Here is a 20,937-nt window from a genome sequence, read left to right as displayed (position 1 = left end):
TAGATAGAAAAAATGCCATATCCATTAATGGGTTTTGTATTACAGGTAACGAGTGATATTTTGTGCAAACACAAAAAACAAATGTGCTGCCTCTAGAACTGTATTTGGACCATAACAAGAGATTAAAGCCATATTTAGAAGCACTTTAAATATTTTTAAGTAGTTGGTTAATATGTAAGGGATAATGTACAGCTAGCGGGTCATTGTTGTGAAATAAACCCCAACAGGGCGGAGGGGTCTCTCATCGCCCTGAAGGGGTTCCTTTCACAACAATGACCCGCTAGCTGTACATTATCCCGCTTATTACACGGCTACTTTCCAAAGAAATCAATAATTTGACACAATAACGGTCCACCAGAGTCCGACGTCAGAACTGTGGCCATAGCAACGGTCTGCTATAAAGACATAACAGACCGTAGATTGACCAATCAGAATCGAGTATTCAACACAGCCGCGTAATAATTAAGTACAGAGAGACTTTCACTGAATTAAAAGGATAAATACAATGTCATGGTCAGTGGTCTGGGTGGAAACTTCATCATGCCAAACTTGGATGAGACTAGTTGATATTTGATACAAGGCAAAAAAAGTAATTGAATAGTCCTGAGGTTAGAGGTTAAAGGTCAGAGGTTAAGATGCCCACTCTGCCGGCTGAAGACATTTGTTGCATCTTTCTCATTTCCTGTCACCTCTCACCTGTCTGTAATAAAGGCATAAAAATGCCCAATAAATACTCAAGAAATGCACAATGTTAATGGTTTATTTTAATATGCAGTTCAATACCGCCATCTACTGGTGTGTGGCTTAATTACAAATGAGTGTTTAACGTAATATTAGGTCTGTTCTTTACGGACACAAGCAGAGGCACAGGGCTCATTCTCTTTAATATAAAGACTGATGCTGTGATAAAGTGCTACACAAATAAACCTGACTTCACCTGAACTGAAATCTATTTGACTACAACATGCCATAGTCATAAGCTACATGTGCAAGTAGTCCGCTCAGCGGTAAAACAGTAAAACAGCAGCCTCAGTCATCTCTTTGGAAGCGCTCCAGCCTTGCTCCCTTCCCAGTCGGTCCCAGTCAAATGATGGGAAGTCCCCGCACTGGTCAGTGTAGAAATATCCACCTCCTCCTATACAGTACTGGAGACACACAAACAACAGCAGGATTATTACACTGTGTATCAGTTTCTGTGTTGACTGATAGCTGAATTGTCTGACTCACATGTTCAGTGTTGTATCCGCGGATGGGCTTGACCCCGGAGCAGATCGCCGTGGCGGCACGTTCATTGTTTATTGCTCTGAATGTGATGAAACCTGGTTCAAACTCTCCTTTCATAGAAACAGAAAAAAACATGAGTTTTTCAAAAGCTACCTTAATTATAGCCGGATGAACTATTTTTATTTTTTATTTTTTTATTTTTTTATTTATTGTTCAAATTAAGACTACAGAAACATAACAAAAATAAATACATAATATACAGTGCAGGAAGAGGCAAAAAAACCCACTGGGCTTATTTGAAGCCTCCACCTACATAGTGTTAAAATGTCACAATGTTATAGAGAACGCAAGATTAATATACAGAAATAATATGACTACATAATAGTGAATGACAAACAATTAGAACAAGATATATATATATAATAACAACAATAACAATAAATATATTAAAGAAAATACAAGAATTTGGTTTCGTTTTTTTCTAAACCATCTATAGCCTACATATTGGTGAAAAAGCTCTATATTATCTCCATTTCCCTCTTATTACATGAGTTGTTTACCTCTTGGATTGGGTCCATATAACATTTTTGTGGACTCTATGTTTCCATGGTCGTACACGATGGGAATAGCTGGCCCTCTGTTGCTGCTCGAGCCAACGTTGTATCTCACTGGATATTGCTGGAAGAATGTAACAATACATATATATATATATATAGGTAATCAGATATTTTATCTAAGTAAAAGTAGCAATACGCCAGACCTGCATTCAAAATTGTACTTAAAAGTATTTACAATCAAAATATACTTAAAATACCAAAAGTAAAAGTATACTCATTATGGCGAATGGCCCATTCCAGAATAATAAATATTATATAATTGGATTATAATGATTGATGCATTTAGGTGTAAGGATCATGTCCATGTAACAGCTGGTAAAGGGGGAGGTAACACATTTATATACCGCCCTTAATCTATAATAATATAGACTATCATAATTCATATGTTAATTATATTTTGTATACCTAATCTGAATCTGCAAATTAACTACAGCTGTGAAATACATGTAGTGCAGTAAAAAGTACATTTCCCTCAGAAAAGTAGTGAAGTAAAAGTACAAAGTAGCAAAAAATAGAAAAAGAAATATCTCAAAATTGTACAATACTTGAGTAAATGTACTTAGTTACCTCCCAACACTGTAATTTAACATAACTACATGTTACTAAGTTACCGTGAAGAGCTCAAAGAGGTTTCCTCCGTACAGCTGGAGGAAGCGGTTGGTGGTGTGGTAGCGGAGGATGGCGGCCAGGTTCCAGTGCTCCAGAGGGAAGTTGTTGGGAACGTGCCACACAGACATGTCTTTTGCTACTATATCATAGTAACCTGGGTTCTGTGAAAGTGTACACACACAGATGTCACGATTGTAATTGTGATTTAGATCACATTTGACTTATTTTTTATCAGTCAAACATTCGGTGGAATTGTTAATTTTGCAATTTTTTTTTCTTCTCTGGCCTTTAATTTTTATTGACAAATAAAAAGATGAATGTAACGTATGTTGACCAGTACAGGTGTTCCAGAAAGCCATGACAGAAAGTCAGCATGCACATTAACAAGAACCTGGAACCAGCTCACCGAAATGTTGTTTTTAATCGTATCAATTCTAATTGTGCTTTTCCTGCTATGACATGTCAAAATGGCTGCTGTGAAAAGGGCCCGTTGTCCCGCTCAACACTGCACTGTAGGACAGTGAAGGAGAAGTCAACTAAGCACAGTCTGACACACCTGTACAGTCCTGACCAGAGGCCAGATCACACAAAATCATTGAAAACACCTGTGTGTGTTGGTGCAGAGCTTAAAGGCCCAGCCATAGAAATAGAATGGGAGTAGAACTAACATTAAACTGTTTGCCATTTGGCTCTCAGCACTGTACATTGACCCTAGAAATAAAATGAATTAGCCCGCTGTCACGGGTCTTTGCAATGGCAGCGGTACACATAATACGGCCGCAACTCTGACCATCCTGCTATGTTGATTTGAATGGAAATATCCATTTTACTCTAATTCTATTTCTATGTGCCACACAGTTTTCACTTATGTTTCCTGATTAGACTTCTTCTCACGACTGTGTGGGTGTGTACAGATTTACACCTTTTTTTCAACTTCATTTGTAGTGTGTGAATGTAGAGGAATAAAAAGTACAATATTTCCCTCTGGAAAGTAGAAAAAATGCAATAATACAAGCAAAGTACCTCAAAATTTTACATAGATACAGTAAATGAGCTACTTTCCACCACTTTCAAGTTGTATATGTACCTTAAAATCATCCGAGGTGGCGCTCTCTGCTGCTCCAAAGGTGTTCCTGTTGGCCCAGTTCCCGTCTCCATCTGGCAGCTCAGCATTGTTGCCCTGTTGGCTCGACCAGCGGTCGCCCACCGTGCACCTTCCATAAATACTGTTCTCGTGGACGCTCGCCACCAGCGTCCAGCCGCCTCCCGCAGTGGTCATGTCACAGAAAGTCTGATAGACCATGCCATTAGCAGTTTTCAGGAAGTACAACCCATCTGGAAACATTATACTTAGTGTTAATGAGTTAAAAACATTTGTTGTAATTTATTGGTTATCAGCTGTTGAGATGTATACCAAATCTGTACAAAAGTGTTTGAGGGGACAGCAACACATTGAATTTATCAAAGACTTTTACATTTCCAATGCATTAAAGACTATATTTGTTTAATGTCCAAGTATTGCTTAGAGAGACATCTCCTACAGGCTACTTACCTTCATGTTCATTATATCTGTCTCTGATCTCTTTGCAGCTCCTTGCAACATATCTGGACCTGTTGCTCAGTTTGTCCAAAAGTTCAAAGTTTGTCCTGGTGAGGTTCTCAGTCATCTCAGCATCCTTGATGGTGAGCTCCTCATTTACTGAAATAAATCCACATTATATAGAATAAGAAAGTTGGATAACAGTGCTGTAGCCTACATATTATCATATGTGGGATATTGCATGTTGTTTTTTTACCTATTTCATGTAAAGCAGCCGCTGCAAATGAAGCATCTTCTACTAACAGCAGAACCACCAAAAGCGAAAGCATGTGGTGTAACATGTCTGTGAAAAGCATATTTGTAGCTATTAGAGTAGAGTATGTTATCAAATAGACACACAAAATAATTTAAACCTGACAAATCTATCTACGGATATCAGAAATTAACCAGAGCACCATTCTCCCACTGTTAAATTATTGTGTTAACGTTCTTTCCAGCATTATTGAGACCATTAAGACTAAAAACATCTTTTAATCAACAGATAAATGAAAGTCTGACAGGTTTCAAAACAAATCTTTTTTTTCTCCCATAATTAAAAAATCTAAAGTAACATTCATCCACAAAGCTTTATCAGTACATTAAGACTGAACAGCACTACATTACTAAGTTGTCGTAAAGCTGTCCCCGGTATGCCCATTTTTGTAACAAAACCTCTATTTCCTACCTGCGTTGATCGCTGTGAGATGTGTTATGGTTCATTCTTGATCTTCACAACTATATATATCCTTGTTCATGAGTCTTTGTTGACATATCAAAGCTCAAAGTGCAAATTGGTTAATACAGTATTACATCAATTTGTATTGCACCACTCTGAAAAGGAAACTATTGAATGAAAATGTACTAAAATATAGTCATAATGATCCCAAAGGTCCTCTATTATCTTGTTGTAACTAACTATTTTATAAAAAATCCTGTCTGCCCTTTACCTTTTACCTTCTCACTGGTTTACTAAATGCCATAAATTAGCCAAACAAATTATAGGGAGAAGGGTTGCTGGTAACAACATGTTGTTGTCAGCATAACTTCTTTGTGTCCCACTAATCAAAACAAATATGGAGAATACAAATAAGGATATAACACTTAAAGAATAACTTCTGTATTTTTCAACCCTATTTTCCCATGTTTTTGTGTCTAAGTGACCAATGGGGACAAGAATTTTTTAATTGGTCCAGTATTGAGGGAGAACGCTGTAACCGCCTGCTAAATGGGCTTTATCCTCGTAATTTTACGACTTTTTTTTCTCGTAAAGTTATGCCTTTATTCTCTGAATAAAAAATTAATTATATAATAATAAATATAATAAAAAATGTTTCCCTCAATGTGGCCCTAATACTCCGCCGTAGAATATGACAACAGAATATAAATAATTTTGTTTTACTTTTTTTGTACAGGCACTTTTTAGGTTTCCCGTTTTACTGGCGTTTTTTTTTTTCAGTCCAAAATGGCGGAAGTGTCGCTTTGCTGCTGGGCTCTGACGTTGCCATGGAACGAACAGTTGACTTTCAGTTGAGAGTGCGCGAGCCGGCCCGCGAACGTTTGATGTTGGTAAAAGACGCCGCTATCAGCTGATTTTATCTTCTTAATACCGGCTATTCAGTAGAAAGTAGTAGTAGCCACCGAAAGAAGGGGCCCCTACTGCCGAAGGGGTCTACAACCCTGATTAGTTTCGTTTTTTTCACCACAAAAAACAGCTTTACAACGAAGGGAATTCAGCTGCTAGAGCTAGCTAGCTAGCACCAGCTTTGCTGCTACGGAGGATGCTAGTTAGCTCTGCTACTAGCAACCAACGTCACACCTGCTGCTGCTGAATGCGGGACCACCACCACCACCACACCTGGACACACAGTCACCTGCTAGACCAGGCGTCAGCAACCTGCAGATCCAGAGCCACATGCGGCTCTTTAGCTCCTCTTTAGTGGCTCCCTGTGGATCTTTAAAAATATAAATGAAAAACAGTTTTTTTGTTTACATTTTCATTTTTATTTATCATTGTTGTAGGTCTAAAGGTACGACGGTAGGACGGAGTATTAGGACCACATTGAGGAAAAAAAATAAATCTGAGATTTCGAGAATAAAGTAATAATATTATGAGGAAAAAATCGTAATATTATGAAAATAAAGTCATAATATTATAAAGTAGTAATTTTAAGTGTTATTTTTTTTCTCGTAAAATTATGACTTTATTCTTGTAATATTATGATTTTTCTTCTCGTTAAGTTATTACTTTATTCTCGCAATATTACAATCTTTTTCTTGTAAATTTATTACTTTTTTCTCGTAAAGTTATGACTTTATTCTCGTAATATTACGACTTTTTTCTCGCTACATTATGACTTTATTCTCATAATATTAAGACTTTTTCTTGTAAAGTTCTGACTTTATTCTCATAATATTACGACTTTATTCTGTAAATCTCAGATGTTTTTTTCCCTCAATGTGGCCCTAATACTCCGTAGTACATTTGCTCTTTGGCCCTCACAGCATTAGACTTATATACTACTTAGACTATAAACTGTGTTAACTTCTTCACAATGATCAGTGAGGTGGAGATCTTGAGGTGGGAAAGTTGGCCAAACTTCTCGGAGATAATGGCGTGCAACACTATACTATACTATACTTCTGACCTCTGCAGAGTGCGAACTTGGCTTTTCTTTTACCTTTTTGTTGTTTTTGGACCTAAACGGGCCTCCTACCGACACATTTGACCCTGCCTGTACGTCCAGTCTTGGATAAAGAGAGGACATCACTTCAGCATCATGGGTTCCATCATCTTAACGGTAAGAGAGGATTTTACTTTTTTGTTTTTCATTTTGGTTTTCCTTTATTTGGTTTTACTCAGACATTTACATAAACATACTTAATTAGATACAAATATGAAGTGAACCAACATTTCCACTTTTTACAATGAAATTATAAAACACACAAATAGAACATGGGGTGCTTTTCATGAGAAATAAGATCAAATAAATAATAATAATAATACAAAAATTACATTTAGAAAAAAATAAAAATTAAACAAAAGAAGGGTGTTTTAGGGAAATATACTTTTTCCACTCCTTCCAAATGTCCTCAAATTTAGTTTCTTGAAGCCTCATTGAGAAAGTAATTCTTTCCATTGCAAATATTTCTTAAATTACATTATACCAGTTCTCTAATGATGGGGTATCTGGTTTAAGCCATTTCTTAGTGATTGCTTTTCTAGCAGCTACACTCAATATTCCAAATAAGTATTTTGTTTTAATATTTGTAGATGTTGAAAGTAGAAGACCAAACAGGAGTTCGTCCCACAAAACATAAATAAAATCACAAATTTTAAAACATAAATAAAAGCACAAAACAACTCTGAAAAAAGTGAGTTTTTAAAAGTGATTTAAAAGATGCGACAGAGGCAGTGACAACATATTTGTTATGGTCATGTGACTCTTGTGAGAGCAAAGTTTAAAGTTTGAGCTGAGCTGACAGCCAGTAATTGTTAATCATCAACTGGTTAAATGTTATTTTTACTGTTGACTAATTTTGGACTCTCCGTAACAAGATGTTCCCCTGTGTTGTAACCAGTGGGTGAAAATTTGCAATACCACAGTGTAATAGGACTCTGTTGCAAGTAAAAGTCCCGCATTCAAAACTTTAATTGAGTAAAAGTATAAAAGTATTAGCATCAAAATATACTTGAAGTACCAAAAGTAAAAGTATTCATTATGCAGAATGGCCCATTTCAGAAAAATATCTATTGTTGGTTTATAATTATTGATTACATTAATGTGTACATCTCTTTAATGTTGCAGCTGGTAAAGGCTGGATTTGAATTACTTAATATAGGCTACTAGCTGGTCAAAAATGTTTTTATTCTTTATGATGCTGTTTTATATCTCGTTTGATTAATCAAAATGGGATATGTATTTCTCATAGTGTACTTTCACGAATACAAATTGGTTGTGTTATTTTATTAAACTAAATTCCTCTAATACAACTTAGTGAAGAGGTTCTGATTTCGGCTGCTGGATTTCACTTTCCTCTTGAATGTATCAGGGTCATTCTCTGACCAGATAGAAACAAACAACAACTACTCTTTTTCTCTCTGTGTGTCTCTCTCTGATCTATTTTTAGAAGTTAGACGGACACTGTGAGAGGCGTTCACTAATAATTCAACTGCTTCACACAGCAGCAGGAATGAGAACCGGCAGCCAGCTGTGCACTCCCAGCTGCACCAACCACATGTAGCTGTCTGCTGGAAATATTAACTTCTTGTTAATGAAATCTTAAGATAAATAATTGTGGCTTCTTTTATTTTACTCTTTACCATGTGTTTTCAATCTCTATCTAAGTTCCTTAATTTAATCCCTTCAGAGCTATTTGCTTCTACTCTTGAGATTCAGTTTTTGTTAGGCTTGTAGACCTGAGGCTAAATTTAAAATGTTTATGTAAAGTCGTGTCTTTACTATATGTCACAACATATATGTACCTATATTTGAGTGACTTAACCCCCTGAAACCTGCGGCATTGCTAGAGAGCTAGAGTGAAGCTATACAGATATCATATGAAACTAGAAAACGTAAGTAATTTATGACTAAAACAACTTGTCACATAGTGCTGAGCTGATTCTCAAATTAATCTTCAGGTCCCCAGCTTTCAGATGATGTACACCACTTCTATGTGACATCTTCTGTTGACCTGCTATCTCCCCTAAAGAACCCCTGTACCCCCCTAAAAAAAACAAAAACGGGTCTACTGTGGGTCTCAGAGGGTTGATCTAGAATGTAGTACACATGGTTGTTGATGGCCTACAATAACCAATAACCTCTATAGGTGCATACTTTGTACGTGAAATATTATAAAATTGTATTGATAACTTGAATATTGACTTGATATAATCTAAAATGACTATTAGAAAAAAAAAAGACCTGTGCTCTCGAGATTGAAGAAACCTGCAAATTAACTACAAATATCACTAATTTAGTATAGTAATGTTATATAAATTATATAAATGAATATTTAAAAGGTGAAAAGGTCTGTCTGCCAGGCTGGAATTCTCTCATCTTTTACTCTGTCCTCTTGCAACTCAGATTAAACTTGAATTATTAATGATTGAAACGGTTAAATAGAAGCTATAGGCTACCAAAGGAAAATTGTATTTATTTATTTTTTTTAATTTTAGGTTTCACTGTAATCTGTTTATGAACCTGCATTTTCCCTGACCCTAAAAGCCTCCATATTTCTCAGTTAAATCCTCATGTTTCTTCTGTCCTCTTTATAGTTCACTCTCCCTCTCTCTCTCTCTCTCTCACACACACACACACTTTCTCTCCCTCCTGCTTCTCCTTTTTCTTTTCTCAGTGTTGTCCGATATTCTAATCTTATCTGACCTGATTCACTTTTCTACCGGAAACCTTCATTGACTTGAACACACACAGTCATAAATAAAACACACACATACAATACACAGTGTTCACTCAGAGTGGTCTTGGTCTGAGCTTTCTTAAACATAAAGGATATAAAGAAAAATGTGTTGTGCGTTTATAGACATGATTGTAATCCAGGACTAAATTGGACTTAATGTGTTCTTCGTATATTTGTAATAATGCAGAGACCTCTCCCTCCAGTACCAGGATTATAGCAACGACCTGATCCCATGTCCCCAGAGAGACTGAAGGCCATTATAAGGTCTTTTGGACAGAAAGACTTCACAAACTGGATCAGAGGAGAAAAGACAGTACAGGGGGGGTCAAAGCAAATCCAACAATCTATATCTATAGATGCACATTTTTCATTCAATAAGCTATTTACAAGGATGCGGAAAACAATTATAACATTTGTTCAGTCAATTTTGTATTTGTAAATACGAGAGGCTTCATTCTCTGCTCAGGTAGACATTCTTCCTTTATATCTTTACATAGACAATAGTTGATTGCTGCTATATTAATGGTCTGGAGCATTTTTAAGGTTTGGTTAAGTTTAGGCACAAAAGCAATGTGGTTAGGGTTAAGGAAAGATCGGTCATGGTTAAAAGAAACCAATGTTGACTTTTGGTAACAGGAAACAAACAGCGGCCTCTGACGTTTTGTCGACTCATCCAACCACCCCAACCCCCTCCCTCTGTGAACTTTGTGGCCAAGAGTCATAATTCCTATAACTGCTAGAGGGCTTTTTCACTTGAACGTAAACATATGTTATTTTGGAGGTATCAGCTGAACCGCCTGATTGGTTTCTTTTTCTGTTGTGTTGTTGCTGTTCTGATAATATTGTCTTATTAAATTGGGATAAATAAATTGTTCAAAACTCTTCTTGAAAACCCCTGTATGCTGTGGCTTCAGAGCAGTAGGCCTAGTAGTAGGCTACCTGAAGTAGGCTCACACAATTAACAGCTTCTTCTGAAACTCCCTGTAACTCTCTCTCTCTCTGTCCTGTCGTGAGGGCTCATTCAACTCACGCATTCACGGCTGGTACTGTAGGTGTGACCCATTAAAAGTTTCTCCAGGCAAACACAACCACCCTTGATGAAGTGAGCCCATTTTTGGTTGACATGAGAATGAAACAAGGACAGCCATTAGTCAGTCAATATTAATAGATGTAATCACTTTATCATTCCTCAGAGAAAGGACCCCGCACACTCCTCTCTGAACTGCACTTCAGTCGGGCCTGTAATGATTTTTCTCACTCAGCAACCTACATACGACGACTGTAAATGGTAGACACGTTTTAAAAAATGCATTTGACCTATGTTTTATTAATCCTCTTTGGTATGGTGACTATTCTTACATACAGTTTGAGGCGCCTAGAGTTGATGGATGTAGGTTACAAGCCTATTACACAGTGAATACCAAAAGGCTGCACACATACAGTTATACAGTACATTGTACCACCACCTCTGTGTTTTCTCATTCCTGCATAATCAGAATAAACACAAACATGTTATCACTGGTGCCTAATAGAGATAATACATGTGATAACTGTATACATTTTCAGTGGAATTACAAATTAAGAAAAATTAATTAAATTAAGTTTTTAATCCATAATATGTGGTGTACTTTAAAGGAACGGTTTGACATTTTGGGGAAATACGTTTATTCTCTTTCTTGCTAAGAGTTAGATGAGTAGATCCACCGCTTTCAAATCTATACGGTAAATATGTTGCTGGAGCAAGCAGCTGGTTAGCGTAGCTTAGCATAAAGACTGGAAACAGGTGAAACAGCTAGCCTGGCTCTGTCCAAAGGTAACAAAATCTGCCTAATAGTACCTCTAAAGCTCACAATACCTTGGTGCCTTACAATTTCTCAGCTGGGAGTAACGCTAACTCTGCTGGTTGCCTGGCTCTGGCACATACTGTAGCCTACAGTAACCCCCCCCCCCCCCGTGAAATAGCGTAGTCCTATTGTGGTTTTCATAAGCCACCTCAGTTTTTGTACCAATTATAGAAACAATCGGCGATGCAGCATCACCCTGTTGGGGATTTTTTCACAACAATGACCGGCTCGCTGTACATTATCCCTTACATAATACACCCATGGGCTGTATGCTGTAAGGTCTGTACCGTGGTGGATGTATTAACGTCTCTGTTCCCAAACAACTGGCTATCGGCCAGTAGCTAGTAGTGCTAGTAGCTTAAACAGACGTAAACAGAATTTAATGTAGTTAAAGGCAATTTATTAACACGCAGGGCAAAAGCACAGGGCACAACCTCTTATACATCCATGGTCTGAGGTCTATTGTACATCGATTTTGGAGGTCCTTGACATGAAAAAGTTTGAAATTGCTCTCAAAATCTGTGTGCTGGATTTTTCTAACTTCCATTTATGTCTATTGCACTTTTTTTCATCACTTTATGCTCCTCTGGGAAGCAGCCGGGCAAAAAAGTTAAATAAATAAATAAGTAAGTAAGTAAATAGTTATAATAGTATGCATATTTATAATATTTTTATCGTTCAACACAGGTTATTTCGGTAGAGACATTAAAATTATGACAATAAAATATAAATCATTTTGTTTTACTTTTGTACGGCACTTTGTAGGCGGACGTTTAACTGGTGTCATTATGGTAGTCACCTTGATTACAGTCCAAAATAGCGGAGGCGTAGCTCTGCTGCTGGGCGCTGGCGTTGCAATGGAACGTATAATTGCCTTTCACTTCATAGAAATATATGTTCTTATACGTATATTGCTAAAAAGCACATAATATACATGCTTTAAGCTAAGTTGCTCTAGATAGCTTCATTACCAGACAGATATGAGAGTGGTATCAATCTTCTCATCTAACTCTCGGCAAGAAAGCGAAAAAGTTTCGCAAAAGAACCTTCCTTTGCATTCGGTGGGCCTAATAGTAATTCAATCACAACCACCACAAAAATATTTGCAGCTCAGGATGGAATCATAAATCTTGTTGGCTCCATTAAGACTTGAGGCTCCTTGAGGCTGTAACACACGCTTTCATTTTTAACACTAACAAGGAATACTCATTAAACAAAAATGAACAGATGTTAATCTGTAGAGAGTTCATCACAGAGCAGGGTTGTCACTGTAAAAGCTTCTGTGTTCTCACTGGTCAGGGCTTCTTTCACAGGAACAACCTTTACAAATTATTCATGTGTGTTTCTTTCAGGAGATGGAAGGGGGGGGGGGGAACAGAGTGCACCGTGCATCCATACAAGATGCACAGCTGACGGGTGCTAATGTGAGTTAGTTACATAATCCCATTTCTAGAGATTCAGAGAAATCCTGTCCTCTGTCTCTCTGTGGTGGGGAATGGAAGCTACACTGCAACAATACCCCCATCCTCACTGGTAAATCAGTATTTTCCCAGTAAAACGGGGGGAGATATTTCACTTGTTTGCGGTGAAATTTCATCTGAGAATTCTCTTGAAATTAGGCATATTAATTCAGCAATGTGAATTTAAGGTGTTTTATCATTCATGTACAGCATCAAGTCTAATCTAAACACTGAGACTGAGAAAACTATGAATGAGGGAGAGATGATTGCACCTGTCCCAGCTTGATTCAAGCCTTTAACCATCCTACAGGTGCCTGTCTTACTCAGTTTTGTTTGGCATATATGGCTGTTTCTTAGAAAATGACTCGAATAAGCGCCACATGGCAGGAAAAAACTAAAATTACTTCTTTCTTTTTTTAATTGATTGAACTTAAGCTACAAAAAATATTGTAAAACTCACTCATTTCTCTTGCTGAGGGCCTCGCTTTATTTACCCATCCGGACCCGTCTATATTTGTCCTCACATTGAATTTTGCAAGCTCCCACAAATGTGACATGTTTTACAAAGACTACAAAGCCTTTGGGTAAACATCCATGTGAACAAAAATGAGCCATATAACCCACAGACAGATAAAAAAAAATAACAGCTCCAACACTCACAGTTATCCGAAAACACATAGTTTTTCATATCAGACCCAACTCACATCTTAAATCAGGAGTACCAACTTTTACCTTCCGGCAGGAGATATAGAGTCCCACGGTGCAGATTGAACCGTTACAAACATTCATTCTTGCCGATGTCTATTAAACTCCTCAAGAACTCAAAACATAAAGCTATCACAATGACAGTGCAATATGGTTAGACAGTGCACTATGTTAAATTGGGACAGTGCATATGTTAAAATGGGACAGTGCAATATGTTAAATTGGGACAGTGTAATATGTTGCATCTGTGTAATATTGGGCTATTGTCTGTGCAATACTGTCTAATCTGTACTAATCTGGGCAAGACGGTGGACGGTGCAGTGCACCACCTGGGTGCAATACCTGCCATGGTGTGTGTGATAGTATGTGCCATTGTGTATGTGTTGAAACATCTGTTTCTGTGGAACTGTTTCCCTGTCTTGTGTGGAATCGTTTATTATTGTTGTTGATGCTGTTTTAATTTAGTGTTTGTAACTGCAGTTGGACGGAGTTCAGGAAAAATTTCCCCACTGGGACAATAAAAGTATACCTTATCTTATCTTATATGAATGGTAGAAATAGGGATAATGGGTGTTATTTTGTATCATGTGATCCCCCAAGTTGGAGCTTTTTTGCTATAGCTGCTTTTTGTACACATGGATGTTTGACTGACAAAGACAAAGAAGTAAATTCACTGTGCTTTTGCTTTTTTGATTCCTGCCCCTGTAAACTGGGGTTGGGTGTGCACATGTATTTTCTAGTTCTAATATGTATGACCTGTTTTTACCTCAAACTTAACCATGATACATCTGAAGCTATCCTTATTGTCTCCCATCTCAATTTTTACATCCCTGGTTTTATTACATCCTCTGTTACTAAGGTCAAAAATATTGGTGTAACTTTGGATTCCACCCTCTGTTTTAAAACACACATCAAAAACATCATCAAAACGGCCTTTTTCCACCTAAAGAACATCTCCAGACTGAGTCCCTCTCTTTCACACCCTGTTGCAGAGATGGATGTTTGACTGACAAAGAAAAGAGAAGTAAATTCACTGTGCACCCTTTCCACCTTTGCATATCTGTCCTGCTCCCTGACCTCGCACATTGGATTTCATAAATGGTTTCATTCATAGTCCTATGGGTATCTGCGTCAGTCTGTCTTTGTCGTTACTTTCCTCCGTGTCCGTCACCTGCTCCGAGGTTGTCCCTCGGTGATAAAACACAGTCACCGTTGTGTTCCCGCTGTCCTCGCTCCCCCTGGTGTTCCTGGCACAGGAGGAGACGTCCAGCTGCTTCACGTTCAGCGGACTCTCCTGCTTCATGTGTCCGGCCTCGTGTCTCACCATCACCGTCTCCACCGCTGCGCTCACCGCGGCGCAGCAGCAGCAGCAGCAGCCTCGTCCGCGACAGCGCAACAGGCGCAGGAAGGCGTCTCTGAAGTCCGCGTTGAACGCATAGATCACCGGGTTGAGGGACGAATTGCTCCAGCCGATCCACACGAAGACATCGAAGGTTTTTTCACTGACACAATAAGGTCCACGCTGCGCCCCAGGGTGCTCCGGTCCGGGACAGAAAGGCAGCGCGCAGTTCAGGACGAAGAAGGGCAACCAGCAGCACACAAACACACCCATGATGATGCTTAAAGTTTTCAGGACTTTCGTCTCTTTTCTGATGGACACTTTGAGCTCCCGGTGGGACTGATCAGAGCGCTGACAATCAGGATGGAGACTCATCTGTGACTGGTATGAGTTGGCACCTATTTCCGTGCACAAGTCAGGGCAAAGTTCAGCATCCGAGCGGCAACTTTGTGCATGCTCTGCAGCTCTCTCCAGAGAAGATATCATCCGGATCTGTATCTGGGCTATCCGGTAGATGCGGGTGTACGTGACGATCATAATAGCCACCGGGATGTAGAAGCTGATGAGAGAGGAGGAGATGGCGTACGTGCGACCCAAGCTGGAGTCACAGCTCCCAACAACAACACTCTCACCATGAAGTGCCAAATCCTTACCCATCTCTGCACGGTGCCAGTTCAGATGCACGGGCACGAAGGAGATGACCACGGAGACCGTCCACGTCACGCCGATCATCACAGAAGCCACCTTCTTGTTCATGCTCCTCTCGTAGCTGAAGGGGCTGGAGATGGCCCAGTATCGGTCCACGCTGATGACGCACAGGTTGAGGATGGAGGCCGTGGAGCACATGATGTCGCAGGCCAGCCAGGTCTTGCAGAACCCGCCAAACGGCCAGAAACCAGCCACCTCAGTTACAGCTTTCCACGGCATCACCAGCACCGCGACCAGGAGGTCCGACAGAGCCAGAGACACGATGAAGATGTTGGTAACTTTGGCGCGCAGGTGCCGGAAGCGATAAACAGCTGCGCAAACGGTGAAGTTGCCGAAAAGCGTCCAGACGATGAGCAGCGCCAGGACGCAGCCGGTTAAAGCTCGGTGCGCCGGTAACTCCTCCAGGCTGCCAGCTCCTACCGAGCCGGTTGTGTTATTCATTGCCTGGTCCTGAGCTCCGCCATATGTGGAAACTAAAAAGGACAAGAAAGAGAGAGAGAGAGAGAAAGCGAGCGCCGTGCGTCCTGCTCCAGTCCGGACTGATCTGTGTTGCTGCTCCGAGCGCAGAGCAGATTTACTGGAGGACCACATGCACCATCAGCTGGTACTCACTGCTCTGCTGACAACACGCAGCACAGAGACACACTGCTCTGAGACAAGTTTGACATGTGAGAAACCAAAAACATGTCAAGCACTAGTCTGGAGATGTTGTTTATGTGTAAAAAGGCCGTTTTGATGATGTTTTTGATGTGTGTTTCAAAACAGAGGGTGCAGTCTAAAGTCACACCAAGATTTTTGACCTTAGTAACAGAGGATGTAATAAAAACCAGGGAAGGAAAAATTGAGATGGGAGACTGTGCAGTGGGGAGGCAATAAGGATAGCTTCAGGTTTATCATGCTTATGTTTGAGGTAAAAACAGGTCATACATATTAGAACTAGAAAATAACTTAGGAGTAAAACTGCACATTAAAATTAGGGCTGAATGATTTTGAAAAAATACATTGCGATAATAATTTTTACATCATTATTCTAATTTTCTTTGAAAACCATTTAAATGATTATGGTTTGATTTTTGCAGGGATCTGTGCCAAACAAAGATGTTTTGTTAAGTCTGTAGAGTATGATGTGTAGGCCAGGACATCTCTACAGCGCGACAATATTTAATTCAAAATGGTATTTTTGAAACACATTTTGCCTTTAACAAATATTGCGCCTCCTGCGATTTGAAAATTGCAGTAGTCCAATATTACAATTTCAATAAAATTTGTATTAATTGTGCAGACCTAAATAGAATTAGATCAAACAATAGAGAGCAAGCCCATCTGTCCATATATATACCTAAAATGAACTGAATATAAATGTCACAGGGTGTGTAGCTGAGAAAAGGGGAGCTAAAAGGACTAATTTAATCACAATTGATAAGTCATCCAAGATGATGTCATCCATCACACCTCACTTCCCTTCCCCTGTCTCTCTCCCATACATTGTACTTATTGTGAACAACAGATATTCAACTTATTTTTTGTGATCAATTTTTTATTGATATTTAAGCATAATTATATAGGGTGGGGTTACAATTTGATGGATCACCAATAGAGTAAAAGAACAATCACAAATGTCCATGTATTAATCAATACAAAATTGGCAAGCAGCTACAGAAAAAGAAAAAAACAAACAGGAAGAAGAACAAACAAACAACAACAGAAAGACATTTAAATATAAACTTCTACGCCACCCTCCCCCCTACCACAAATCCCTCCGTTTGGGTCTCTCCCATCCCACCCACCCTAGACCTTGGGGACACGGAGAACAATTATATGAAGGATTTAATTATAGTGATTGCTTGTTTCCAATGTGATTTATTTTCTCTCTTTGCCAAGTGCATGTTGGCAGCCCAGTCTTCCATACCTGCTATATCTATGAAGCCATCCATATATTTACCTAAAATTAACTGAATATAAATGTCACAGTGTGTGTAGCTGAGAAAATGGGAGCTAAAAGGACTAATTTAATCACAAATGATAAGTCATCCAAGATGATGTCATCCATCACACCTCACTTCCCTTCCGCTGTCTCTCTCCCATCCACCTGGTACATTGAACTTATGTGAACAACAGATATTCAACTTATTTGTCTGCTTTTTATACTATATATATATATATATATATATATATAATATATTTATACATATTTCATTTGACTGATTTCACTGTACCCATTCCCTGAACTTATATTTGTGGACTTATTAATATAACCTATGATAATGGTGTTGTTGTATTATAAACTGCTTGCCATTATTTATTATTTCAAACTTTATAATTGTACAAATCAACTTGACTAGACCTAACATGTCTCTGCAGGAAAGAACAGGCCTGATGTTAATTTGTAATTGATCTTATTTTTTATTTTTCACCTCATTCATGCAACACAAAAAATGTCTGCATTTGGACTTGCAAATGTGTCAGATGTCTTTGAAATTTCACAAAGACACATTACTACATGCAAAGTTGTCAATACATTAATGCACATCATTTTTCCCCCGGGGCTTCCAGCAGACAGGTTTCAACCAAGGCTCTCGTCACAGCGTAAGGGTCACAGTTGGCAACAGGACGTCTGTCCTCAAAGTAACCACAGCCCATCTGACTGACATGGTCAGGGATGCGAACACTAACAGTACGAGAGCCTATGGCTGAAGTGAAGTCATGGAAACTGGAGATATAGCGCGAGGTAGCGCATTGAGTGGTGAGGCGTCTCATGTTGTCGGCGCCATTGTGTGGATCGTAGACACGAATGTGCTGAGAGTGACACTTGCTCAGCCTTCTGATTGCTTCTTCAATGTGCCTGTAATTTCACAGAGAACAAATTTTTATTGATGCATCTATTTTTAAATGTCTATTTGCTGTGCACCAAGAGCACACGATTGGTGTATTTTGGATATTTGTCACGTGTCATTAGACTTACTGAAGTCCCCCTTCGCTTCTCATCTCCTTGGTGCTGAAGTTGGTGTGACAGCCTGATGTTTCCTCTCTGCTCTCAACGGGTTTAACATCCAAGGATGCAACAACCCCAAATTCTTCACAGACACAGTGCAGAATGTAGCGGGCCATCAACAGATCATCTCCCATTTCAATCCCCTCGCATGGGCCGACCTGGAACTCCCACTAATGAGACAAAAACACCAATCACAGAGAGCAAAGGAGACATCTGAGTATTTATAATGAAGGTTACGATATTGTAACTCTTGTTTTATAAGCACAGGCGGAGCCCTCTACTGGACTCTACGGGTAATACTCTCCTCCAATCACTTGCACGCATTCGCCCACCCAATCGCCCAGCCAATCAGGATGTGCCAACCCAAATATGTGCGGACCCCACACTATATAAGGCAGCGTCCACCGCTGTCAGACATCCCACACCCTCTTCAGCGAGCAGTGTGGGAGCAACAGGGCCCTGTGCTTATAGAACTAGGGTTACAATATCGTAACCTTCGTTCTAACTCACACAGGCACCGCCCTCTACTGGACTGTCTGGGTACAGTGGGTGGAGCCTGATGGATGTACACCCTGTCGCGACCTTGACTTGAAAGTATGCGTCCTTTAAGTCGATGGTGGTGAACCAGTTTATCGGCTGAACCAGTTTCAGTGTCTATGATGATCAGCATGCGGAACATCTTGAGGCAATGCATTGGTTATGACACGAATAGTTCAACGCCAGTCAGGTGAGCTGTTACCTGGGAGGGTAATAATTCTCCATTGGTGCCACAGATCTTTACACCAGCATACAGACAGGCTCTATAGTGACAGATAACGATGTCTCTTCCATACGCTTTGTTAATGCCCACAGCGCAATGTGCTGAAAAATAAAACCAACACAAAACAAGATTTGGTGAGAAAACAGTTACAATTAAAAAGCACTATACAAATTTGATACTGAAAATATGACATAATACATTTTGAACTATAGAAAGAAATACAATAATATATAATACTCTCAATATACAGTATGTTATTCTCGTTCAATCCAATATTCATATATCTATTTTTAATCACACCAGTTTTTGAGCATCCTTGAGAAGGCCAACCAAAGGGCTGTCCATCCAAACCGAACAGTGTGTACTCCTGTTCCATCCCAAACCAGGGCTGATGTTCTCTAACTTCCTCCATGACTTTAGCACACTGTGAACGCTGATTACTTCCTGTGTAGAAAAAGTAAAACAAAGATTTCAAAATCAGTAAGTGCAGCACACCAAACTTTGGGCCTCTTACAGTATGGTCCTCTATATGTACATGTAGCTGATACTTTTGAGTTCTCAGTCAACACTGAAATATGTTACCTTCGGGGACACGGTTGATGTCAAGTACTTCACACAGAACCAATTTATAGGGGTCAAGATTGAAAGGATCTCGAAACATTTTCACCGGGACCAAAATGACTTCGACCACAGTCCCAGAAGTCTCAACAAGGTAGGCAGTATGCCATTCTGGGATATCTGTCAGGGAGTTATTAACACATGGTCATATGAAACAGCAATGTATCCTCATACAACAGTTAGTATAACATCTTACTAGGGATCGACAGATATGTTTTTTTCAGGACCGATACCGATTATTAGTAATCAAGGAGACCGATAACCAATATTTTGGTGGGAATAACACAAAACTTTGTGGAAATGCCTTAAATCATATGTTTAATTAAAAGAGAACTTTTCAACATTATCTTAAAACAAAAAGTGCAGGGAGCCCCCAGGTTCTTATAGAGTTAAACGATAATTTTAATAAATAAAAAAACAATATCTCCCTGAAGTTTAATAAAGTGTAAAAATAAATAAAACTAGCAAAACTTAAATTTGTGCTGAAGTTTGAGTCCCAATTCAGCAGCAGCAGATTGTGGTGCAGAAATGCTCTCCAGTGAGACGGCTTCTGTTCCTCCCATAAACTAGAATACTTCATGACTAGTGATTACTAGAGCTGAATATGTACAATAGCAATAGAAGTGACTATTCAACTATATGCAGTGCATGTATGGATTAACATAGGCATAACATTGTACTCTGGACATCATTGAAAATGAAGGCATGTCCTCAATGATTCCTCGAGAGATTTCCTACGAGCAGTGTATGAGAACAGCCTGGAAACAGCAACACATCAGATACAATATTTAAACATTATGAAAGACATCAAAAATGCTACCTAAAGCCCTTTAAAAATAACTACAGTTACTACAAAGTGACAGTCAGTGTCCATTATTTCATTCTACTATACCTCTGATTCCTGTTGGTTCTTTGTACAGAGTCATAGTTTTGCCATTTAGATTTTCTCCAGTTTCATCAATCCAAATGTACGTCACCAGGCACTCTGTACCTTTGGTAAGAGACAGATAGTGATTCTTGACTCTTTTGTGAAGACTGAGGCTTTCAGACAAGAGGACAGACAT

The 20,937-nt window shown here is 39.1% G+C and overlaps 2 protein-coding genes and 1 pseudogene across 5 annotated transcripts; all 3 read right to left on the bottom strand.

Annotated features, from left to right (window-relative positions):
• Positions 1–744: 744 nt before the first annotated feature.
• LOC119485781 (intelectin-like) lies at positions 745–18,417 on the bottom strand. 4 transcript variants are annotated; one of them, XM_037765537.1, is made up of 9 exons: positions 18,412–18,417; positions 4,715–4,726; positions 4,247–4,333; positions 4,003–4,149; positions 3,538–3,785; positions 2,453–2,611; positions 1,785–1,902; positions 1,228–1,334; positions 745–1,145 (listed from the first exon to the last, which is right to left on the bottom strand). In XM_037765537.1, exons 3-9 carry the CDS (start codon positions 4,329–4,331, stop codon positions 1,002–1,004), a joined length of 1,008 nt encoding a protein of 335 aa, XP_037621465.1. In that variant the 5' UTR covers positions 4,332–4,333; positions 4,715–4,726; positions 18,412–18,417; the 3' UTR covers positions 745–1,001. The 4 variants fall into 4 exon arrangements, with proteins under 4 accessions (XP_037621465.1, XP_037621467.1, XP_037621466.1 ...); XM_037765539.1 differs by lacking the exon at positions 18,412–18,417 and having other exon boundaries at positions 4,003–4,079; positions 4,128–4,149; positions 4,715–4,761; XM_037765538.1 differs by lacking the exon at positions 18,412–18,417 and having other exon boundaries at positions 4,003–4,079; positions 4,128–4,149; positions 4,247–4,761.
• LOC119485780 (D(1) dopamine receptor-like) lies at positions 11,969–16,017 on the bottom strand. Its single transcript, XM_037765535.1, has one exon. It carries the CDS (start codon positions 15,942–15,944, stop codon positions 14,565–14,567), a length of 1,380 nt encoding a protein of 459 aa, XP_037621463.1. The 5' UTR covers positions 15,945–16,017; the 3' UTR covers positions 11,969–14,564.
• Positions 17,863–20,937, bottom strand: LOC119484895 (annotated as a pseudogene).

Source organism: Sebastes umbrosus, chromosome 3 (genome assembly GCF_015220745.1).
Source record: "Sebastes umbrosus isolate fSebUmb1 chromosome 3, fSebUmb1.pri, whole genome shotgun sequence".
Classification (NCBI taxonomy): Eukaryota; Metazoa; Chordata; class Actinopteri; order Perciformes; family Sebastidae; genus Sebastes; species Sebastes umbrosus.
The sequence above is the reverse complement of the archived record's forward strand: the minus strand, read 5'-3'. Positions and strand labels throughout refer to the sequence as shown.

Bases quoted from the DNA above. Each gene is read 5' to 3' on its own strand.
- LOC119485781 (XM_037765536.1), bottom strand. From the start codon at position 4,346: ATGCTTTTCACAGACATGTTACACCACATGCTTTCGCTTTTGGTGGTT. The intron at 4,150-4,246 runs GTAAAAAAACAA...GATTTATTTCAG, and splicing joins GGCTGCTTTACATGAAATAG to TAAATGAGGAGCTCACCATC. The intron at 1,903-2,452 runs GTAACTTAGTAA...ACATTCTTCCAG, and splicing joins ACCTCTTTGAGCTCTTCACG to CAATATCCAGTGAGATACAA.
- LOC119485780 (XM_037765535.1), bottom strand. From the start codon at position 15,944: ATGAATAACACAACCGGCTCGGTAGGAGCTGGCAGCCTGGAGGAGTTA.